This window comes from Echiichthys vipera (assembly GCF_963691815.1).
Source record: "Echiichthys vipera genome assembly, chromosome: 9".
NCBI classification, from domain to species: domain Eukaryota; kingdom Metazoa; phylum Chordata; class Actinopteri; order Perciformes; family Trachinidae; genus Echiichthys; species Echiichthys vipera.
The window spans coordinates 25,204,513-25,230,039 of NC_139834.1; the positions used below are offsets into that span (position 1 = coordinate 25,204,513).

The 25,527-nt window shown below is 40.8% G+C and overlaps 2 protein-coding genes across 2 annotated transcripts; both read right to left on the reverse strand.

Moving 5' to 3' along the window:
* Window positions 1-7: 7 nt before the first annotated feature.
* On the reverse strand, window positions 8-9,420 carry LOC310951183 (uncharacterized protein; the record flags this gene model as incomplete). Its single annotated transcript, XM_083919306.1, has 10 exons — window positions 9,304-9,420; window positions 6,403-6,529; window positions 4,810-4,956; window positions 4,089-4,175; window positions 3,745-3,832; window positions 3,524-3,660; window positions 3,293-3,439; window positions 2,188-2,274; window positions 1,832-1,927; window positions 8-139 (listed from the first exon to the last, which is right to left on the reverse strand). The coding sequence occupies exons 1-10, from the start codon at window positions 9,396-9,398 to the stop codon at window positions 8-10; spliced, it is 1,143 nt and encodes a 380-aa protein (XP_083775432.1). The 5' UTR covers window positions 9,399-9,420.
* A 538-nt stretch (window positions 9,421-9,958) lies between these two features.
* ttll10 (tubulin tyrosine ligase-like family, member 10) lies at window positions 9,959-21,331 on the reverse strand (the record flags this gene model as incomplete). The annotated part of the gene is made up of 12 exons (XM_083919307.1): window positions 9,959-10,079; window positions 10,493-11,117; window positions 11,323-11,416; window positions 11,504-11,620; window positions 13,499-13,639; window positions 15,053-15,224; window positions 15,999-16,185; window positions 17,793-17,878; window positions 19,443-19,563; window positions 20,397-20,515; window positions 20,715-20,871; window positions 21,028-21,331. The coding sequence occupies 12 exons, from the start codon at window positions 21,329-21,331 to the stop codon at window positions 9,959-9,961; spliced, it is 2,244 nt and encodes a 747-aa protein (XP_083775433.1).
* Window positions 21,332-25,527: the final 4,196 nt, after the last annotated feature.

The window sequence follows — 25,527 nt, forward strand, 5'->3', positions numbered from 1 at the left end:
AAGTTTTTCAGCTGCGTCCATTGATGTGGCATGGGTCGGCTGCTATCATCGGTGCCTGGGACTCCTTCCTGCTCCTCTGCAGCTTTGGCATGAGTGGAGGAGCGGCGTGACTCACAGTAACGTGACTGCTTCTGTCTGGCTGCAGGTCAAAGACAAAACCTTGAATATTTCTTGCAAAAAAACGTGAGGGCTGTAAGTGCAAAGTGTTTGTCTTATAACATGTTTTATCTCTGAGAAAACCCCAAAGATTTTCTGAGTAATCTGTGCTTCAGCTCCCCTGTGCGACTGCAGAACAAACGTGGCAGAAGATAGATCAGAATGCTTTTGATCTCGGACAAGTTTGTGCAAGTTGATTTTCACCAAACTAAACCAAACCTGTGGCTGGTTCAGCTGCCAGGAGCTGAGACAGTTACACGCAGAACTGCAAAACAATGCAGCATATAAGAAAACGGTATCAGTAATGTAAAGATGCGTAGTAAATGGGCTAAAACAGTGGTTCTTAAATCTTAAACCCTTGGCCAGTTGGGGGCAGGAGAAACAAACTACGCACAACATTGGCGTACTAAATGATAAATGCACTACATTTACAGAGCATTTTTCTAGTGATTACAGCTCTTTGAAAGGCGCCAGATCTCCTGACTCAGGTTATTGTTGTTTTTAATGGGTTACTGGGATTATCTGCAAAAGAATGACTAGGATAGTGTTAGGGCAAGATTTGGATGAAGTTCAAACTCCACCAATACAATTTCATTTTGCATGTGTAGGTTTAGCAGCACTGAATTACTCGTATTATCAATGATCTGCATTGTAAACATTACACAAGGTGACACCATATCCCTCTGCTTTGAATTTACTCTTTGTATGAAATGTTTTATGGAAATAAAGTTGCCTTGCCTCAACTGTTCACGTAAAAGGGATTGGATCTATAGGGTGGGCAGTGAACGATAAAGAGAACTGCACTCGCCAAGAACGACTTGGTTTCCTTCCCTCGTACAACAGAGCCATTGAAAAGAAACAATGTTGGTGAATGTAACATCACTACTACCATACCTTCCCATTCACCCCTTCAAAAACACACACACACCGATGGTGGCAAAGCCGCCATGCAAGATGCTTGCCTGCTTGTTGGGAGCAACTTGGTGTTCAGTGTCTTGCTCAAGGACACTTCAACATGTGGACAGGAGTAGCTGGGTATTAAACCGCCAACCTTGTGGTTCATGGATGACCACTGCACCTCCTGTGCCAAAATGTAGACATGGGACTTACAGCTCTATGATGAGAGCCAGATCTTATGGCCCCCTTCCTTTCCAGGAGCCATTTGAGCTTTCAGTATTAGGGCTCATCGTTCTTTGTTTATTACTTCTTTTTAGGGGTCAATATTTATCTGCTAATATCAATCAGGCATTGTTCACGTGCGTCTGCCTGTCATGCATGTTGGATAAAAGTGTCAATAACAGCTTGTTTGGATTGTTTGCAGCGTAACAGTTGCCCACTGCTGCTGCTGTCACTGACAGAGCCACAGGAGGAGGCAAGCATGAACCCCAATGCTTTGGAGCTTGGGCCGGCAGTGAAATCTGCAACATTTAGTGATGAATTCCAATATTTACTTTGTTTAGGTAGTGACAAAGAATCCACTCTACAGCTCTACTTAGCTCTTTAGCCTCTATTATATTTCTTTAAAGATGTCCGTTCTGACCTGTTGTAACTGAAACATCCAGTTCCGATAATCTTCCAGACAAGTACAAGAGACCTGCAGGGGCTCCACCAGCTCACCTGAAACACAACAGTCATTACTGTATATGAAATTAGTTTTTCCAGAATCAAATGCTACATTTGGATAAGACAGCATACCTAAAAGCTCAAACTCCAGCCGCCCAGGCAGGGCCGACCTCTCGACTGCTTTGATACTGTGTCGGGGCAACCTGCCCTGTTAGAGAGGACACGGAGGAAAAGAAGTTTTCACTTTTATACTTACATAGCATGAGTATCATCATGAAGAAGTACTGACTGAAATGCATCGCTTCATGTTGTAGGCAACAGGTGTGAGTTACAAAATGTTCCACCCATGCTATATGGAATGTGTCAGAAGAACAAGCGCCATGAAAAGATTAGCGGGACACGTCGTTATGCCACAGAGGTTGAGGAGGTATTATTACCGATTTTTCCCATGGAGTCATTTTACACTACCTCATATCTTATATTCAGACGCTTGTTGTCCACTGACAGCAGCAGGACGTCTTGAGGGAAAAGAACCATCAGTCTTTCTTGGAGTCCCTGAAAGAACAAAGTCCACGATGACAGACTGTAACTGTTACTGTATTAGCTGTCCAATAGACTCATAATAATGATATATTTTCACATTTTTAAAGGACAAATGCAGTTTATCACAACTTGTGTCTTATTTATGTCATCTGTCCATCATTCCTATTAGTAATTATATCATTGTACTGTTGTCACACATGGCTGTTCTGTCAGGACACCTTGGTTTCCCACTGGGAAGCTCTGCGCATCTGTTTTAAAGTTGTGATCTGTGAGAATTGAGTCATGTTGTTTTTAGCGGCCGCTTAGGGGGTAAGATATAATTACAGACGTGCCTCTGGGAGAGTTCCTTTTGAAACTGAACAGTGACGACTTTATGATGTCACTAGATTGGCAGCTTTCAACGGCGTGATGCGGCGTGATGCCTTCACATGCTCCACACTGATATGAGGTCACTAACTTCGCTAACTGTGCGGCACATTTGACTTTAGCAAGTGAGATTAGAGGGTCATATGATCAGTCACTATTGTTTTAACTCACTCTTTGATAGATAGTAACTTAAAAGACAATTAACTAGATGAAAAATGTGGTTAGGTTTATGGAAAGATCACGTGTGGGCTCAAAGTAAGTATGTTTCTAATGTAACTACAGTGACTGACAGGGGTGACAAGTCCTGTGTTTGTTTCACCCATCCCTCTCCTCCCTACACACCTTTGTAGCCCTTATATTAATCCTGGAGCACTTGTTCTGAGCGTCTAATATTGCTGCAGATGGGTTTACATTTGAAAGCTGTGCGCATTTGATACGAACGCAAAACGTGCATCCGTTTCATGATTCAGGCCCTGACACCCTGACATTGAGAACAGGCTGTATTTCACTTTTTTTTATTGTAAAGCACGTTGAGGTGCTATATAAATAATATAATATACAAAATACAAGTATGTAGCTGGAAAGCAGAATATGGGATATTTGAAATAAACTCTCTTTGCAATTTCTGACAACGAGTAATTCAGTGTGACAAAGTTTTTATTACCTGTCTCTGTGAGTTGATGATATGGACAACAGATATGTGTCCTGGCTGACCCATGTGCTGAATGGGCGAGCCCTCCCACTGCCATATGGGAGCTTGAAGTAAGTACTTTTTCAGTTCTTCTCTTTTCCAGTGCTCATCACAGGGGAGCTAGGGAAGAAGTACAGTGACTAATGTATCAGTTATAACTCAACCAGTAGATTTTTAACTGAATGTACAGCGTTGAGTCATTACCAGATAGGAGAGAGCGCAGTGGGAGGGACTCATGGGTTGTGCCGCTGACTTGTATCTCCTCTCTTCTATGTGTTTCATCCATCTCTGTAACTCTGCAGCGCTGGCACATATGAATACCTTGGAGTCCACCATTGGACCTGGGGAAAAGAGGGAGCGACATAAATCGTGCTCGGTTCTTTACACTGTGTTTCAGCTGAACGTGGTAATTTCCACTGACTCACTGCTGATCTCAAACATGTGTGGTGAATATGATGTGTCAGGGTCCAGGGAGACGGCCTGCAAAGAAAGTCCAGAGAGAGGAAGGATGCCCTGCAAGATATGAGAACACAAATTGTCAGAAAAATCGTGCCTGTCTGTGACTGAGATAAAAGACAGACAGAGATTATTATGCATTTATTATTATTACTTAAATAGCTGTTACAGCTCATGTGTTAGTCAACAGTTGTTCATTTCCACATCCAGCTGATATGAATACGATTTGATACTTCCTGAATATCAGGGGCAGTTCCACTAAAGTGTATTCTGATTACACAACAGCTACAATAAAATTCACAAATAAGAATACCTCGTAGATAAAGTCTTGTCGGGAGTTATCCAGGGAGAGGATCAGCAGGTGGAAAGAGAACAACACCAGGAAGTGTTCACTGGTTTCCTGTCGGGGGGGACAACATGAAGATACATGACAAGGTTTTAACATCAAACAAGGAGCAAAAATAAAGTTTAACAATATTGTTAATTAACCGAACTGAACAACTACGATGGAATGCAGTTTGATGTGTTGTGACTTTTAGTTTTTCACTTGACTTGCTTGTTCTGAACGGGTTCTTATAGAGACTTTTTATATGTGCAATACGTCTTGTTATGTTTTGTTTTGTGTAGGGACCCCAGGAAAAGCAGCTACCAGCTGCAACCCTCAGGGCTGAAAAATGAAGCCAACAGGAAGTGCCAAAAACTGCAGATCCACAAATGGCCACTTGAGGCTGACTTACTTCTTGCCTAGCTGTGGAGAGACATTATTTAAGGAAAATACAGAGTCGGGATAACTGCAAATGACGAAAAAGAAGCGTGGGAAAATATAAACCTGGAATTAAGAGTTAAGAGTTACACCTAGATCAGCCAGTTAGGAGCTACTTTTAGCCTTAAGATGTTTTGAGAATGTCTAACAACTAGATCACTATCACAACTCCCATACACAAAATATTCCTACAGATAATTTCAGAGAATGCCCCTTTAGGATGATGGAGCCACAGCTCAGTCCCAGCTCAGTGTGACCTGTGTGTAATTACCTGTGTGTAGCTGCTGTAGAGAGACACCAAGGAGGAGTGGATGATCTCTCCATACATGTGCGCAGGTTGGCCCTCCCACTCCCTGATTGGCTGGTGGGAGTAAATCCTGTGGTGCAACTCGTCTCTACTCCTGCCCCACAGCACCACCTGTAGACACAAAACTGCATCTAGTGATAATGATTTAAAGAGGTACTGCACACATTTTTTTTTTCAGCTGTAAACTAAATATGCCCCTACAGTTTAAAATCAGCCCTAGCCTTGCAAGTCCAATGCGTCTCTATGTCATCAAATTTAAAAATGTTACCACCCTCTGAGGTTGGCAGCCCCCCTCCCCTTGCCCACTCTCTGCCCCTCTGTTTGTTGCATGGGCAGAGTTACATTCAGACCTGGGGTGAGGTTACATTTGAAATATTTGGAATTGTGGCACATTTGCCTGACCTCGCACGGCGATAACACGAAATCCTGCGAGAATTGCATACACACGTCAGATTAAAATCCATCTTGCAGATACGCAAGTGCAGCATGAACTCCACACAAATTTGCTTTGCAACCGGACGCGAATGTTTCATTCTCCCTTTCGCTCAAACAGAATGGAAGTGAACGGGAGGCCAATGTTTATCTTGTGCATGTGTGAGTGTGTCAAAGTGTTTGTGTTTCAACCACAGATGTTTGGGGTCTGGCCTCAGCCGGGAGTCATCGGGCCAATCAGCTTCCTGTGAGAAGCCTTGAGAGCGGGGTGACAACAATGTCGGCTCCTAAAGAGGTTAGCTTAGATGCTACATTAGCCTCAGTTTTAACAGAACCGGAGAGTTTTTCTTCATTAAAAGAAGAGAACGGCACAGAAGGCTTCTCTCCGTGGAAAATTAGTTTTCTCTCTTCTTCTGATTGACTTCGGCAAGAGTTTGATAGATAGATAGTTCATCCAATCACATGCCAGGTATGTTCTGAAAGCACCTGCCCTTTCCCAATCCAATGACGCCTTTCCAATGGAGCATTTACCATTAGCTGTAATAAACCCTGTGTGTTGCTGTTATTTGTTTAGAAGTAAGGATTCTGCATACTGAATGTTACTAAATGTAGTTTTAACAAATGTGCCTTCTCATATCACTGCCCCTTTTCAGTATTCATATGTTTCACAGGGCCATGAGTCATGCATTACACAGCAAATAGTTTGCTTCACTGTTGCTTTGAGCTCAATGTTGCACAATCAAGGGAGACTTGATAAAAATTCAAACAGTATGGACTGTGATTTGTTGTTCTGTCGTATTTTGCATGTGTTTCATATTTAGACAATTTCTTGTTCAAGTGGAAAGAAATATAGCAACTCCAGTTTGTGTGGCAGTGTTTCCTGTAAAGTTTTAACCACACCCAACACAGAGCGCAGAATCTCTCACGCTTGTCATGGAAGCTCCTACAGTGTGTAAACAGAGTGTCTGGCCTCAACACAAAAAACAGCACCAAGTGGAAACTGTTGATGTTCACGTGATACTTGTCTGTATGTTACAGTGATTGCCCAAAGTGAGCCACCCGCTGTGTCTTTGGCACTTTCCTACACAACACAAAGATACACATAAACATCACACACATAGTGACCTCTTGTTCCAGGTGTCGTGTTGAAGGGTAGCGTGGCGGCGGTGGCGGGGGTGGTGGTAGCGGCTGCTGCTCATCTCTGCTGTTCCTCACTGACAACTGAAGCCTGGTCTCTCCTAGACTCCACACCCTGAACAAACACATTTCATCAAATGTTCACAGGTTAACACATTTCATCAGCACTGTCATGTAGCAGCTCAGTGGTTAGCCTCGTGGCCTCTTTGCAGCACGGATGTGGGTTCAGTTTCTGGTGCTGTGTGTGCAGGGTGAATGTTTAAAGTTGCATGTTCTGTTGGTTCCGTCCTGCAGTTCAAAGACATGAGAGTCAGGCAGACTGGAGACTTGAGCCGTCTCAATACTTTGATTGTGGGCTCTTGTTTGGAAGTGTTTCCTAATGATGCACGCATTGACTTGCTGCAGCCCTGGTGAGCTTAAAAGAAAATAAATTAAAGAGCAATGGAGCATATCACAATTTCAGTGACTTGCCTTGACCCCCCCCCCCCCCCCCCCCTGCAGCAGCAGACAGACATAATCAGATTACAATAGTCGCAGCAGAGACAGACCCACCTGCTGACCCTTCAACACCGTATTCTGCAGCCTGTGTCCCACATACTAACTCTAAGCAGGTTTTGAATGTGAAAAATACAATCGCAACAGTCATGCTTACAAAATTTTTTTTTTTTGAGTATGACGTTGAGGTTAACCACTGTCTCAAACTGAAATACACAAACAAAGCAGAGCTACTTACATAGATGATAGAGAGATATATGATATTCCTGCAGCTATAATCCTCATTTGGACAGATGTCTTTCTCTGCTTGGTCGATCGATATGTGGAGATCCTTAGTGGAATCATTTTAAACTCAAGTGGCAGCAGCTTTTAAAGAGGTATCAGTCACAAAAGATGAATGTCTTTTCATTTATAGAGGCCCATCTATGGTCTTGCATTGCATTCTATCTTAGGCTATAAATGCTGGTATATAACAGTGATCCATGCTATATTCTTGCCCAAATGGAAAACAACGAAATACGTTATCATAATTATGCAGACGACACACACATTTACATATCACCAGGGGACTATGGTCCAATACACGCACTGTGTAGGTGCACTGAACAAATCAAAGACTGGATGGGCCAGAATTTATTTTCGATTTAACCAAGACAAATCAAACCTGAGGTAGTCAGCACTCAGCTTCGGCAACATTAAGAACCACATAAATCTTAGTGTAGTCATACATTTACAAAGTCAACCTGCGATCACCTTAAGAATATATCAAAGGTTAAATGACTTATGTCTCAGCAGAAATTGGAATTTCTTACATGCATTTATCTTCAATGACTTCACTACTGCAACGGTGTCTTTACAGCTCTGCCTAAAAAGTTGACTGCGGCTTATTCAGAATGCTGCTCGAGTCCTCACCAACACCAAGAAAGTGGATCACATCACTCCAGTTCTGAGGTCTTTACACTGGCATTCTGTCTGTCAAGGAATTAATTTAAAGTTTTGTCGGTTTATCAATTACTGAATGGTTTATTTCTGATCTTCTGCTACAGTATGAGGCATCCTGACCTCTGAGGTGGTCTGGGACAGGTCGGCTTTCTGTCTCCAGAGTCACAACCAAACATAGAGAAGCAGCGTTCAGTTTTTTTGCACCACATATCTGGAACAAAGTCACAGAAAACTGCAGGTCTGCTGCAACTCACAGTTCTTTTAAATCAAGACTGAAACCTTTCTACCTTTCATTAGATCAAATAATTATTCATTTCTTATACTGCACTGTAACTTTACATCTTTATCTATTTTAGCCAACAATTTCTATTCTCTTTTATGACTGTTTTAATATTATTTTAATGTCCATTTGTGATGTGTTTCTTTTGCACATTGTCTTGAAGCTTTAATCTTTATGTAAAGTGCTTTGAATTGCCTTGTGGCTGAAATTGTGACATAAATAAACTTGCCCTGCTATAAAAGTAAACACTAAATACATAAAAAAAATTGAGAAACATTTAACATTAACACATGTGGATGGTGGTGGCGAGAAGAAGCTTCACATCTTTTGAAAATGTTCTTTGGAAAGTTTAATTAACAGTCGTATGTCAAATTCACTGTTTGGACGATGGCGTACGTATTGCATCATTTCCTGTGATGCATTTCTTGTATACCAACACAATCAAAATCACTATTGAAAAACAAGAGTTTACATCTATATGCAAGTGTGCATCATTGTACCAAACCTCTTTGTCTGTGTTGTAGAATCTAAACATAAGTGGTTATCATTAAACAGCCACGCATAAGGACCTCTGCTAATCCCCCGCTTTAGAGCGTGCAGGGATTTGTCCCGCCCTGACTGTGTATTAAACCCCTCCGTGCTGCAGCCATTGTCTTATAATAATCTGATAATCACATCAGTGCAGCATCGCCGAGCTCCCAAGTTCATGTTTAGTAAATAGGAGCCAATTAGTTCTCCTGCGTTGTTGTTCTGCTGGGTGCTGATGAGTGGAAATCATATGGCTGTAATGTGTCTTTGTCATGTTAAAGAGTTAATAATTGAACCTTTTCTTCACGACATCACCTGTGTATACATCCTGGAAATGGTTTCACTGAATACTCTGCCTCCTCTTGTGTTTTACATGACATGCCAAAGAAAACCACAGAGGTTGAAAGAGAAGCTGCTAAACTCCTTCACTTCACAGAACGTCCCCCCTTCCCCATCATAATACGCAAAACCACATTTAAACAAAACGAAAAGGTACTCTGGAGATAAGCACAATAAAGATGACTGGAACCACATTTTGTTCCAGGATCCAGGTACAGTCATAATTCTGTAAATTCCCCACTGATACTTTTCTATTTTTCAGCCTTTCTCAGCTTTAAAAGTTAAACTTGTTATTTGGGTCTTACCCTAAATTGTCTCCAGACAGTTCCAGGAGCTCGATCTCATCAGGACCCACCTCGTCCACTCCAGTATGCCTTTGGGTCACACTACAGCATCCCATGACGGACAAGGAGTCTGTCCCTCTCCGCCTGACTCAGCTTCTAGTCCACACACTAAGCACCATCTGCCCAGACAGTCATCCCCACCATGTCTGTGTGTGTGTGTGTGTGTGTGTGTGTGTGTGTGTGTGTGTGTGTGTGTGTGTGTGTGTGTGTGTGTGTGTGTGTGTATGCCACACTAAAACCAATGAGATAACATAAAAACGTGGTCTGGTTGGGTCCAAAAGAGGATATTGTGCGCTGCAGAAGAAGAGGGAGGGGGTAGTGCCGCTAAGCTCTAGTTCCCCCTTTTGCCAGCATGTCGTTTATGTTTCCATGGAGCCACGAGAACGAAAGGTGTTTAAGCTTTTGAAGAGGAATTGAAGATAAAAGTGGCGAGAAGTTTGTGTCGAGTTGCAGCGCAGTAGTTGCTCCTTCCTTCCTGTCTGCAGAGAACTGAGCAGCTTCCTCACTTTGTTTTTTTTTTCTGTCTGAACTCACCAAAACCCTGCTGATGACACATAAAAACTGCTTCTATTGTTATTCAAAGCTTACCATCAGCTGCTACAGATATAACACCTCTTCACAGGGATGAGTCCGACTCTCTGATGCTCTCCGCCTCCTTGTTGAGAAGCATGTGCATGAAGCAAGCATCCTGTTGGGAAAGATGGGACTGTGTCTGCTTGTGTTTACATGTGAAGAGTCTGAATATGGATAGGCAAGTGGAATAATTATGAGTTACGAAACAGAGAGGTGGAGGGCTGCAGTCAAAACAACACGTTACCACAACTGTGGAGTTCAGCCTTGTGTTGATCTTCCTGGTTAGAATTACAGTGAAATGGTGGGAGGGTTTGTACACAATCATGTCTGAGTGTTTCTGAGCTGTTTCTGTGAAGTGACGCAACTGGATGTAAGATGATGGGATATATTTTCCATTTGTGCTTTGATTACAGTAAACAAGTCTACTGTCAAATTGACTGAGTTATCATTATTCAAGTGATGGATAAGTTCTTTATTGTCACGTTAAACATGAATTTCTCACAGAGTAAAAGCACCAGATGTCCAAAGTGTAGACATTTTTTTTATAGATCCCAGCCGTTTACATGCAATGCCTCACAGTTCCTCTTTTGTCTCATAAACGTAGCTGTTTGTGTCCTCTGTGAGCCTTTCTCCACGTTTGTTCCCATACACAGGAGGGAATGTTGTCGTTGTCTCCGGGGAGACACAGACGGAGATACCTGGTGATGACAGCGACATGATGATCCTTGTCTTCTGCTGAGCTTTAGAGGGCTTCATGTCATCTGCAGCTTTCAGATGATGATGCAGAGTACATTTGCTCGGCTTGAGTTCGACCCGAGGCCTGGGGTTCCTATTCCTGACAGTCTGCATGCTGCTGCTGCTGTTTGAACGTGGAGGAGAGCTTGGATGGAGAGGTGAGACGGCAGTAGAGGTGGTGGGACGCTGGCCTGACTTATCCTTTCCTTCACCATCAGCTGAGACATTCACATTATCAGGGGATGATGAAGGCCCAATTTTGCCCTCTGTCCCTGACTTATATCTTCTGGGTTCAGTCTTTTTGGCGCTCTTCTGGCTGAATTCAGCATTTGTGTTGCTCTTGCTGGAGAAGAGGAGAAACTCAGGAGAAAGAACTTTGTTGTAAAGCAACACAAAGTCCCTCTGACTGGCCAAAGGAAGTATCCTCTGCTTAAGACGGCACTTGTTGAAGATCTCCAGAGTTAAATCTAGAGTGTGAAGGAGTGGCAGCAGATGAAAAGATGTAGGGTGGTATCACACATCAGCCCGACGAGCACACATAAAGGGAACTATGACTGTGCCATGCATTCAGTGAAATTATGCAAGAACGTTTCTGTTTGTGCGAGGTGTTAAACTTTAACCGAACTTTAAGAAAAAGAACAGATGTGTAAAGCTGTAATAATGTGAGCTCACCCAGTGTCTCCTCAACAGTTCTGGGTATCACCTCCTTCAGCACTTCACAGTTCGTATGCAGAGCTGGATTACAGTTCATTTCCAACAACCACACCTTAGCGACCCAATCAGTACCAAAAACATGCATGTTAACGCACATGTTGACCAATAATATTCAGATATTTAGTGACGTCTCACCCACCTTGAAGTCCTCGTCAACCATGAAGTCGCAGCCAATCAAGTCAAAGAAGCCCAGTCGACAGTGTAACTTGGATTTGACTGCTAAGAAACATTGTGTCAGGATCTGCTGCATGCGCTTCTGATGCATGGAAAGGAAAACAACCAGGGTTCAGTGATATACAATATTGCACGTCTGCAACTCTTAGCAGCACTATCTGAGAATGTGTGGTTCTCTGCTCTTTTTAAGTGATTTGCTCATTTCTTTACTCATGACTGGCTGCAATCTAGCTGCATTCATTTTTATTTATTTTGTGGCCACTTGGGGGCAGCAGATCCTGTACAAGCACAGCACTGACTATCTGTCTTCATGTAGTTACCAAAGGTTATCAGAGCTTTGTTGCTGCAATCAGCAGCGCATTTATGGGCCAAAGGCCAAAACATAATATATTGATTAGTTCAGCTTTAAGCTTATTATTGAATCTCACTAACTGTAATATCGAAGAAGCTAACACTTTACCCGACGGAAAGGTTTAAAGACCAATTTCAGGATGTTATAAGAATATTCTTTAGTCCCTGATGTAATTTAAGCACTAAATCCTGAGTGTAATGCAGCCTGCCTGTGTAGACGAAGGGGTAATCTTAAAGCACAAACCAAGTGTCTTAAGTGGGGGGTTGTGTAAACTGTTCAGAAACCTCCTTATTGTCAGTATACCTCGGAGAGTCTCTAGTTTGTGGTTGTGAAGTGTCATGAGACTGTGATTATCTTAGAGGCCACAGCAGCTCATTTGATACAGCGAGGTCACGTTTCAAACCGCACTACGCTGAACAATGAAATGGCTAATACGTGGACTAACATCATCACACATCAATTGAGCTCATTGAATCCACAAGAGCCTCATCTTTCTAGTCAGAACCAATTCATGCAGCTCCAACGGTTTAGGAACCCAGTATGCAGAAATATTCCAATTCTCCATTTTAGAATAGGCCAAAATAACACATTCATACTGCAGGAGGAAAAAATGTGTTTGCCCCAAATTGCATGGGATTATTAGTGTTTATCTGTAAAGGGGAGACTCAGGGGTACCCATACAACCCATTTTCAGTCAGATATCCGGAGGTTAAGGGCACCCCCTGTTTTTCTCCTTGCCAGAATTTAACTTAATTTTGGAGAATTAGCCTGCAAGTATTTGCCATTAAGCCCACAAGCTACAGTAGCATGGCGTGGCTGCTACCAATGGATTTCTTAGATTGTGTCGTTTCATATGATTTTACCCTGGATGGTTAATGTGGCCCGGGAAAGGGACGTTTGGGGTCCCCTGCTAAAGCTGCTGCCCCCGTGACCCAGCCCCTGATAAGCAGTTGAAGATGAGATGAGATGAGATGGAATTTTACAAAAGATCAGTTTTAAGTGACTTAAAATTCTGGGGGTTTTTTTTGGTTGAAAGGCCAAACCTCTGAGAAAAGGCTATGTTTTAAAAAATCCCCATGTGGACCAGGCCTCAGACTTGACAGATGTCTTCTAGTGTCACAGAAGAAGCTGTGTATTACTGCCAGGACTATAGTGAAATTACTTTGACATGAAAAATTGCCTCTTTTAATGAATTTATCATTAATAGTGATAGATAAACCCAATGTGTGTGTACAGTTAAGTGATTACGGCATCTTTTAAATAATTCAATTTTTTATTTCTGCACATTGGCTGTAATAAGAGATTCTTTCTCTCAGTGTGGACGGTCTGACAGTTCTTATATTTTTGATATTGTGGTTCATGTATACACTATCACACACTGAGGAGGTTGGTCATTAGAGGTTCCTTTAACAGCTGTACTAGACGGCACTGTAGAAAAACAACCAAACAGCACATGTGATTTTTCCTTTTGGTAATAAGATGATGTATCCTCAGACAGGAATGAGATCATCTGAGCCTAACCGCAATCTCAATTAGCTGCAGCGCCACCAACCATCATTATAATGCTAATTGGTCCCTGAGAGAGCTCCAACACACAGCAGCACTCACTGCGAAGGCACCCAGCACCCAGTCCCTGGGCAGACCCTTGGCAACCCGAAACCTATCATTGACGTAGGTGTTGAAGCTCTCCATGGACCACACTGTGTCCTCCTTCAGCTGGCTGTACAGAGGGTTCTTCTTCTGCATGTACTGGAGATGGACAGCAGGGGGACCAGAGGCATACGAAGCAAAGAGGCAGTTAGTGACACAGCTCAAACTTCAGCTTATAAACCTGTCTGTAAATAATGGGGACAGGTAATGCAAATGCACGTCTCTCCAGCATTAACATGAATGGTTTCATCTCTTGATATTTGTGTAAAATGATGATATCACCATGAAGCTTCCCCAGTTTATTACTTACATTAAGACAGTTATTGCTGTTTTTTGTTATTTTTAAATATGCAAATTAGGCATTATCTAATTAAATATGTGCTAATCTGCATACATGTCCAGAACAACAATGTGAACCTTACATAAAGCCAGGTTTTGTTGACATTAAACATTTGAGTCAATTTTTTTTGCAGAGGGAATTTTAGATATTTCTTTTTATCACTCCATAAATCAGACGACACTGTCAGCAACAATTCAATACATTTTTTTTCTTTATCGAATAAAATGATGTACAAATCAGGCCATGAGATAGGAATGAAATTGGAAAATTTGGTGTATGTAAGTGTTACTGAAGAGGAGATTTCTGTCTCAGAGTGAGAAAAAATAGAATTTAAGATATGCATCTTAAAATTCATACATTTTGAGTTACTACAGGTGAATAGAGCAAAATAATAACTAATAGATATCACCATGAAACTAACTCTATTGATTGCTGACATTAAGGCAATTACTGTATTTTCTGTGTTACAGGTTTTCTGAAATGTTATGTTGAAATATGCACATGAGGCATTATCTAATGCTGTCTTCTTCTTTTTTTGATTTAGGAGAAATCTGCAGACACAAACGGACAAAGTGTAGTAAAATAAATGTTTTACTTCCACCAGTATAAAAGAAGACGTGTTATGGAAGATGAAGATAGTTTTTGTCTGTGGTATTTCAACTCTAACATGCACATGAAATATTCTACACTGAAAGTCAAACCCAGAGAATGAAAATATGTGATTTTGCATTGAGTTGTTGAATGAATGACAGGGTGCCTTTAAATTCTACAACTACTGTACAGTGATTTTAGTCTGGTAATTCACAACCACAGACCACAGACCACTCTACGGTTGCATAAAATAAAAAGAATTAGATCGAACAGTGTGTAAGGATTGATTACTGTTCAGTGAAGATAATTTTCCCCCACCCACTACAAAGATATGGGGGATATCTTCCAACGTTTAAAAGATATCTTTTCTAACTCTGAAGCTTTATATTAACTTGTTGGAGCATATTTTTTTTTTACAGCTGTTAGAAAGTAATTTTCTAAAGGCCAACATAAACAGGAGGAATGATTAGAGCAAGAAAAATATGAGCTCATGACTGCTATTTCAAGTATTTATCCTAGAAACTTTGACCTGCCAGTTAACACAGGATATTTTGGCAAAGCCTGCACGGAATAAAGTGTACCTGGTTGGTCAAGTGGGCAGACAGGTTGCTGGAGTTGGGATCGTAGAGGTCGCAGGTTAGTCGCACGTACCCGTGGCGAAAGAAGACCATATAAGGTGCAGTGCAGGCGATCAGAAGGTAAGAGCGCACATCAAACTTCTTCCCCTTGAGGAGCAGCGGACTCTGGATGTAACTGAGGGCAAAATGTCCGTTTACCTTTAGCTACATCCAAGGTTTTATGGAAAAAGCAATTAGTCATTTGTCGACAACAAGATGTTGCCTTTTTGGAAACATTAAATCATGGGCAGATTATTAATTGAGTCAATGGGCCCCTGGGTACGGACATGCAAAGGGCCACTATCTGTCCTGCAAATGAATAAGACACAGACTCTATAGTTGTTTAGCCTCTTTTTGTTGTTGTCCTGTGTCTTTGTGGTCATTTTGTATATATTTGCAGCTGTTTTGGGTTGTTTTGTCTTTTTGTAATCATTCTTATGTCTCTTTGTTGTCATCTTGAGTGTATCTGTCGTTGTTTTGGGTCTCTTTGTCATCATTTTGTCTCTCTCTGTAGCCAGTTTGTAGTTACTTTTTGTCTCTTTGTTGTTATTTTGTGTCTTATGTTTTTGTCTTTTGTCTCTTTCATCACTTTTGCCGATTTGAACTTGATTTGAACTTCTTTGTAGTTGCCTTTTGTCTCTTTTACATTATTGTGTCTATTTGTAGTTGTTTTGAGTCACTTTGTAGTTGCGTTGTGTCTTTTTGTGTTTTTAAGGCTTCTTTTCATAGTTGTTGTGAGTCTCTGTGTGTCTCTTTTGCATCTCTTTGTAGCTGTTTCCGTCTCTTTGTAGTAATTTTATGCTTCTTTGTAGTCAACCGATCTGGCTGGTACGTGTCTCTTTGAGTGACATTAGGCAAAGGTGACACTAGAGCTAGTTATAGGTTAAAGTTAACAGGTATGTTCACCCACTGTTGGACAATGCGAGCCTGAGGCTGGCGGTAGTGCATCCTTCTGTTGGCCCGGCTGTCCTCGGTGCGCTGCAGCTTCAGTCTGAAGGCGGCCACGTCCTCCTGGCTCTTCAGCAAGAAGATCCCTCTGCCCTGGTTCAGACCCGTGGGCTTACAGATCCACATGTGGCTCTCATTGTTGCTCACGCCTGTAAACGGTCATAAAGTGACACCAGGTAAATCAACAAACTACATGTACTACAACTGCTAATGTTTTTCTATACAGTATGTTTAAGCATTTATTTTTGTTCGGTGTTGTCATTGGGCTACATCTGAAATTGCTCCATATTTGTTCTTTATTACACCAAAATTACAAAATGTACCAAACATGGCAATTTATTAAGCTACCTTTGTTAGATGTGTATATTAACATTATGCAGTAGTGGTTGTACTGTATGCAGTTCTTTGCAGCTTGGACTTTACTTGAGTATTTTCCTTTTCTGCTCTTTTATACTCCACTACATTTTGTAATGGAGTATAACACACAACACTGTCAGTGATTATGCTTTTTTTAAGGTTATTATTCCTATTACTATCCCTCCCTATTGTTTCCATGGATTCATCCGTCACCCAGAGGTCTGAACCAGCTGTCTGTGTCTCTCTCCTGTTTACTTAGTGATAACCATGTTTGTCATAACCTGCACACCACTTATCATGATGCCGTGTGTCTGTGTGACTACAAACAATGCAGGAACCAGGGGATCATTTCATCTCCAGTCCTTAACATTAAGGGGATACGGTTTTGTTCTTTCAGTTTTAATATTAAATGTATTTTATTTGTGCTGCAGCAGCTCAGTTTCTCCTTGTATGTGCGCCTAAGCCCTGCCCTCTGCTGACTCGTCTCTATGACAACCGCATGTTCCCTTGGTGATTTAATCAGGGCCTTATGGGAGGTGAAGTGCATTATTTTCCAACGTTCCTCAACCAAGGCAACTGTTGTCTTTACAATGCAAAGTTAAAACTTTTCTCTTTATGGGATGGATGGCAGGTCAAGTGTATTTTAAATTGGAGCCCTGTAAATAAACAAATCCAGTTGAACCAGGATACCATCAGGATGCTACTAAGAAGAATAATAATTACTTGATTAATCCGGCAACGGGAAAGTTTTTTTCACTCTATTATTATTCATGTTACACACACACAGGCTCGAAATACACACACATGCACAAACAGGACCTATATACACGCAATTAATGGAGAGATGTTAGAGCGAGGGGGCTGCCAGTGGACCGGCGCCCCGAGCAGTTGGGGGTTTGGTGCTTTGCTCAACAGCACCTCGGCAGTGCCCAGGAGATGAACTGGCACCTCTCCAGCCACCAGTCCACACTCCATTAATGGTCCACACAGGGACTCGTCCAGCCGAGTCACCTATGGACTGAGCCACTGCCGCCCCCGTTCTACTAATGTAGAACCAGGGCTGGGCGACCCTTCTATCCTGATTTAGGCCGTTTCATATCTTGATAACCATACGATGCATGTTTTCAGTAAATTCAATTAATAAATGGTCAATATGAAATAACCACATGATAAAGCCTATTTTATTATGTATTATTTTTATATACTCCTATGTGAATTAAGTACTTTAAAAGTGAAAATTACTAAAACCAAAACTGTAGTTTTCAAATGATATTCCTACAGTTTGAGTTAATGGGCTTGTATTTATCAACTTAGAAAAAATAAAGACGATCAATTCTTGAATTGCGCCCAGTCCTTAGTAGTAATACTACTGTGTAGGTGAGACGTTTGGGCATCTTACCCTCCTGCTGGGCAAAGAAAGCCTCTCTCTCTTCCCTCACATCCATGCGGAAGGTATTGGGAATAAACTCCTCCATTTTCAGCCTCCTGTGAAATACAACACAATAAGGAGGAAGCCCAAATAAAAGGCTGTCGTATATTTAAAATGACACTGAATGAAAAAAAAATACAAAATCATGGAGTACTTAGAGGACCATACCTGTGTTTATACATTTTTTTTTTTGTGTACAGTATAAGAACTTCATCATGTTTACTTTAATGTTTGAACAGTTACGTAGTCATTATAACATTTGCACAGTGTTTCCTACATTCAGTGTATTCTCGAGGTCTAACAAACATGTTGAATGCATTTCCTTCCTTAAATATTTGTGAAGCATTTCCATATATATATTTTATTCCTATATTGTTTGCTAGCCTGCAGTATTCTTTCTTATACACATACATGTTTGTCCGCATCCTGTATTCGTAAATGCAGCAATTAGAGGCTTAAAACTCCATTAGGCACCCTTAATAACTTTACCTTGAAATTTTGACTTGAGGCTTTTTTTTAAAATATTTTATTTTTTGATTGGTCGTCACTTTTAGACTGTTACCTTGCACAACAGCTGGAATCTCACGTTATCATGAGCTTATGAGAATCCATCTTGTCAGGCTTCAAGTAATGTGTTTGTGTCCAAACCAGTGTAGCTCCGATCAACCAGCATCCTTTGAGGAGTTACTGGCAGCTGAGATGAGATTTAGACGGATGGTTTATCCAATGACCTGCCAGGTATTTTTGAAAAGTGCTTGCCCTTTTTTCCAAACAGTCAACAGAGTGCTGCAGGGATGACATATGACGTAACTTCGCCCTGATTCACTCCACAAAAATCCGATGAGATTTGATTTTGGATTATTGCAGAAAATAAACTCTGTGGCGAACAAAAGTTTATAATACTCAAATGTTTTCTTCAGCAAGATAATCTTCACAAATGGACACCACTATTATAATTTTTGAAGCATAAATGCAATTACCAGAAGTAAAAAGCTAATATCGTTTAATGTCCCCGACAACCTCTGTAGTAACATTAAGCCACTTGTTATCAATCACCTTTTTTAAGACATGTAATAGTGTCAAAAAAGTGGGGTACTGATGTATTTTATGTCGTAGAACAAAGGGAAGCGCAGAAAAGCTGACTCATTTCTGGGATTTAGGACTCAACTGATGGTTTCTCAGATGGTTCTGAATTCATCAGGTTAATTACATAGAACTTTATGGTAAAATGTTTTGTCTGAACTTTGAACATCTTATTCTGTAAAAGCAATACTTTGATATTTAAGCTTTATTTCTCTTCGCAGACCTTTAATGTTTCAGTTAAAAGGATCAGGATGTAAAATGTTTTAACTGTATTCATATACTATCAATAATTGACAACTGCAATAGTTTATATAACTGTCACACATAATGTTCAATACCAAGCTCGTGTGATTCAGATGGGAGGCTTGATTTCTGATGATAACATTTAGCCGTGTTTATTAAATAGTATTACAGGCATGTCTTTCAATTAGTGTTTGCGGAGCCGGGGCCTCTATTGTACATCCATGATGACCAGATTGTTGCTAGGAGATTTGTGACACAACTATAAACTGTCTGTCTGCTGTTAATACACACAACCTTAGTCCTCGACCGTGGTTGACTTTGCTGCTGACTCGCTCATACTCCCGCAGACTGCTGAGGAGGCCGATCTTGGTGGTGAGCACTTTGTTGTTGGGAATCTGGTACACCAACTGTTCACCTGGGAACAACACATTCAAGTTTTGTTTCTGTGAATGGAAAGCATTCAACTTTATTTCTACTAAAAACAAAATGACAAATTATGTTTTTGAGGTATATACACATTTCTTTCATTTTCTATACATTTCTTTAAAGTGTAATTCTGGCGCAAAATCATCCCATGGTCTTTTTCGGCACTTACATACATCAAATAAGCCATCGAGACAGTTTGTTTTTTCGTTTAACAACTATTAACGGAGAAATCCAGGAGAGTCACTAACAGTCGGACGTGGCTAACACGGATAAGCTCGGGAAAGTACGGTGAAGGCATTAAAACTGCTTTATTAATCACTAATATTGCTCAGAATAACACCAAACCTCTGCAGCAGCATGATAAGTATCTCTACACCTAAAACTAAGCACCAACAACGTAGTTAGCGAACTCAGAGTTTATTAAAAGAGTGTTTTGAAAGTACTGGCCCTGGTACCAGCTCCTCTAGTAGTAAATTCCATTCAAGTCGAAATATAATCCAAAAGGAAGGAGCCACTCAGTGCTTCGTTTCATGTGATCAGTATTAGTAGTTAAAAAATCTGTTTTAATGCCTTCACCGTACTAAATCAGTGTTAGACACGTCCGGCTGTAAGCAACTCTCTTGGATTTCTCCGTTAATACTTGTTAAAAAAAAAAAAAACTGTCTCGATGGCTTATTTGATGTATATAAGTACCGAAAAAGACTATGGGATGATTTTGTGCCAGAATTACACTTTAAGTTATCATTGTGGTACATTTTTACAAATACAGCATTCAGATTATGTCTTATGATAATAACAATAATAATAACAATAAAACTAGACCTTCTCTAAAGTTGCAGTAGTTGGCTGGTGATTTGGTCTCACACCACTTGAGTTTGACATCCTCCCTTTGCTTGTTGTAAATCCTCTTCCATCCTCTGCTCTCACAGTAACCGCTCACTCTGAAGGAAAAGCCAGAAAGGAAAGGAAAGGGTTCGACTAATAAGGGGCCTGAAACAAAATATACAGCAGGTGAATAATGTTGTTCTGCTACTATGAGAGCAAATCTATCTTCAGAAGTCATCACCTTTCTTAAGCCCTTTATTTTGAATTCAAACAACTGCCCTTACGACGTCCTTTATTTCATATTTGTCTGCTTACATTTCAGCCCCATTTGCACCTCCAAAGAAGTAGTAAGGCCCAGGTCCCCGGGGATCCTCTACTTGCTGCTGCCTGTCCCTGTCTGGGTAGGAACAGGTCGACAAGCCCCTGGGGAAGGACCTCCGGAGGCATCCCTCCACTAGGCCTGTACCTGATACTTTTACACAGAAATCATGAGTGCACACTGTCACAAACACATAACCATTATCACTACATGTAAACTGTGTTAATGAACAATATTTTGTTATGCTACAATAAAGGATCAACGTATGGACAGAATGGCAAATGACATCACACTTTTCACTGCACACACCTGATCCTCTAGTCCGCCTCTCCTGGTTGACAGTCGTGTGGGAAAACCTCTCTCTCTTTTCTCGAGTCTGTGTTTCCTCACTCTGCACTTGCTCTGATCTACCTTCTGATGTCACTTCCTGCATTGCATTATGGTTGGGTGACGTAAGTGAAGTGTCCTCGTGCCTCAGGCTTCCTTCAGGCTGGCTCTCCCCATAGGAAACCACTTCCTCCTTCTTCTTAATTTCTTCCCCTTGTTGCTTCTCCAGTCCGGTCTCCTCTTCCTGGCCTTCCCTGCAGGGCTCCACCCAGCACTCTGATGACATGACCTCGTGCTTGTGCAGATTGCTGCCAAAGGTTAAAAATGTTTCAACATGGGAGGACAGGTGGAGCCTTTTGTGGTGTGCAGGGACACTGTCATCAGAAATGGAGACCAGGAATTGGATGTTTTGCTTTATGAGTCAGAGTACACTGAGGATATGGTGGAGTATGACAGGTAAAGAAGAAGAGAAACAGTTTACCCTCCATGATATCATTTCCATCAGCCACACCAACCCGTTCTCATCCCATCTCATCACATACTGCAGCTTTGTCAGGACCATTTGGTGTCACTTGTCAATGCGTCAAATGCATGACGCTCCACTACAGGTGCTTTTTTAAATGCGGGGGACGTGCGCCTAACGTTGTGAATCCACACAAACCCCTGTTCAACCCTTAACTTTCCATCTATAGCACCATCATCAGTTCATTTGAATGTTAATTTGTCCAATATTTTGAAAGAAATACCTGCAGAACTAATGAGATCACCACCATCCTCAGCTGTACTTTGTGCTTTGGCTAATTAGCAAATGTTAGCATGCAAAAACACTACCATACTTTTCCAGAAAATGATTTAGTATGTCCAAATATATACAAGTAGCCTAAGTCAAATGCATTATGCAAAAAAATACCAGAATGTCCGACAACATCCTGTCAGATTTTGCAGTATGCAAACCAGCAGCCTATATGGGTCAAAGTTTAAGGGAAATTTTATGAAAATGTCCCAATTGTATGCAACGGTGCATACTGTATAAGGGCAGCTGCAGTATGTACTAAAAGAAAAAAGAAAAAGTACTCACTTATGGACTCTACCTGCTAAAAATCAGTATGTTAATATTGTCAATCTGAGTGGGTTAGCATGCTGATGTTAGCATTTAGTTTAAAGCATTACTGTAGGTTATTATGAATTCTAAGCAGCTCCTCATACAGTATGCTTTTTAATAACAAGGTCTAAGAATATCATATCAGTTAAGCTGTCAGGCTCACAAAAAATATACATTTTGAGTGCTAGCCAGACTGCTGTGTTAATGGGCAGATGTGATGATGTGAGGAGGTAGCCTGATATCAGACAGGACATGAGTGGGCCGATCCTGAGGTCTGTAAACAGGCATTTTCAGAGGATTATTACTGATGACCCCCTGACCTTTTGTCTAACACCATCACTCTGGTCCATGGGTATTTGTGGTTCCCAGAATGGTGGTCAGTTTACTCTAGCAGCATCCCTAGACTGTAATGTCAAAATTTCACAATCTAACAGGCAGATTGCTATGGAAACGTGAACCTTCCTGGTCCAGTTGTATTTTAATATCCTGCTCCCTTTCATCTGGTGTCACTTTCAGGAAAAAAATGAAATGTTAAAGAGATAGTTCAGATATTTTGAAGTGTGGTTGTTTGAGGTACTAATCCATAGTCTGTGTATTACCTGCAGTAGATGGCGGTAGGCCCACCCGAAGCTAAACAATGTGCTTTTGTGGACAGGCGAGGGGTCAAACCTACTTTAGACACCTAAAAAATCAGCTTGAGTGTATGCTGTATTAATATTTTTTACCTCTTTACCTTGCTGTCAGACAGCACTGTTTAAGTTTTTGCATGAAGAACTAAAGATGTTACAAGACCGACTGTATATTCTCATCAAAGCCACCAGACTCCATTGACCAAAACATTAATTTAACCTCGCAAAATATCCGTTAGTTAGTTTGTGTTTTTGTTTGACATTGGTGTTTTAAAAGGTTAGGAACTAACAAAACTAACAACAAAAATCGGGTTAAATTACTGTTTTTGTTAATGGAGTATGGTGGCTTTGATGAGAACATAAAACGGCTTCAGTTCCCCCCGCGTGAACTTAAACTAGGCTGTCTGACAGCAAGGTAAAGAGGTGAAAATACACTTTTTTTTTTAGGTGTCTGAAATATATTTAGCTGCAGCAGTACATTACTTAGCTTGTGTCGGTACTGTAACCACACTCACTTAAAAAATTCCAATCTATCTCTTTAAGGCTCACTACTGATTGAACTCTTAGCTTTGTTTGGTTTAATGATTATTTCCTCCTCTAGGGGTTGAAGCACCTGCTTCAAACGTTTAGCCTTATTTTTTGTCTGTATAGTTGAAATGTAATATCAAATTTGGCAAGTATAAGAAATGAAGAATTAATAAATGTGTTTTTTGTATTAGAAAACAGGAGCTACGTTTAGAAACAGAGGGGTTTACCTGAAACTCCAGAGTCACACACGAGGAGAGCCACTCTGAAAACCTACTCAGCCTGTTCTTCCTCTGCTTTGTGCGCTCAACCTTTTAGTCCAACCGCAAGGCCTAGTCAAACAGCAAACCCGCAGACTGAAGGACAGACCTGACAGAGGTGAAATCACATTGTCTGTCAGCAGTTTAGCAGACCGAAGGCAGCCATAGCCTGTCACATTGCAAGTAAGCAAACCCACTAACCAATGTAAACAATCACCGGTTACTCTGGTAATGAGACCCTTAGCAACAGTTGCCGCTTGTAGATTGAATCTTACAACAACAACAGCTCAAGACAAACCAACTACTCAAGATTATGTTTCCCACACCTACCCCATCTCTAAGCGTAGCCTTATTCAATATTAATTGCCTGAGAGCCTCTGTTGTGTGAACCAGCTGGTAACATGAGAGCAGTGTGTCAATCAAAATGGATTGGCCAGTTTTCTGGGGTATTATATCCTGAAACAATGGTAAAATATTATTTCATACAGGCTCAATGACATACAAAGTGTTATAAAAAAGAGTTGTTGAGAATCTTTAATGTAGACAAAATGGTATCCACCTACCAGTTTATACTGTTTTGACAGCTGTAAGGTTGTTTATCTATGCAAATTAGAAAAGTTATGTCCTGTGTCAGATTATGTAGGAAAGTGTTGTAAGGGATAACATAATTATTAGTGCAAAATCAAAATCTCAAGATTAATTCCATACAAAATAAAACAGCTACCTGAGCATTAGATTAAATCTAAAGCCTGCAGACATTATTTTATTGTGAACATCAAAGTATTCTAACATTAAGCCATCCAGCTGAATCATTATTAGATATTTTCATGAATCATATTGTCTAGAGCCAAATCCAGTGGCAGGTATGCAGTTGGGCAACATCATATTTGTCTGCTCACATGGCAAATCCACTTATCACCTTTTCTGTCTCAGTGATTTGACTCAGGAGGAAACACCCAGGCCCGGCCACGACTGGCAATTATGCATAATCTCCTCTCTTCCTCCCAACAGTCTGATAATTGACAGGGGTGGGTGCCTCTTAGACCAGGCATCCATGCAACCTTATAATTACACATACAGTAGGGTAACCACCAGGAGTGATGCACACATCCAACACCTGTAGTTTAAGAACACATTCACATTCACACCTAGCAGAACGTTAGAGTATTTAGATCACATGAGTAACTAAAAAGAAGTAAAAATAGGTAACAGACCCCAAAATGCAAGGTTTAGAGAGTATAAGAAGAGACTGATGTCGACAAGACCAGATTTTAGCTTAAACGATCCAAAAGAAACAGGGGTGAGTTTAAATGTTGTAAAAAGCTGTTCCACGTTCCTTTTTTAAAACTGTGATAATACTTTTGAATATATTATATATATATATATATATTTTTTTTTTTTTTTTTGAGACGGTAATCTTCCTTTCACTTCACTACATTTACAGTTTTTACCTTTGTTAGAACTGCTCTAAATTCGGGTATGAGTATAGGAGGAGGAGCACCTCTACTGCAGACGCCAAGTTGCCAGCTGTGTGGAGGAAAAAGAAGCACCACCTGTCTTTTGACTACAGTGAAAAGCCAGAACAAGAGGCAGCTTGGCCAATTTTTTTAACAGTTACATGATGAAGTGCTATGCCTCCCGAAATACATTATGATTCAAAAACTCCTCTTCTATCCTTCATGAGCACAGTGAAATAACTTGCACGTAGGTGAAAATGTAGTTGGAATATTTTTTGATGCCATGATAGTGACATTAACTTATCTTGTAGCTGTTGGTCTGTTTTAGAAACTCAACTTAACTCTGGAAGAGGAGGAAGAGAAGGGTAAAGAGATGGAGAGAGAGTGGGAGATTGTTCACATCTTAATTGTACAGGCTATCCTTATTTGTTTAAATAGCCTAAATGCCCTACTTCATTAAAAAAGTTGAATTAGTCAGTGCTGTTCTTTCATTCATTTACACCAGGGGT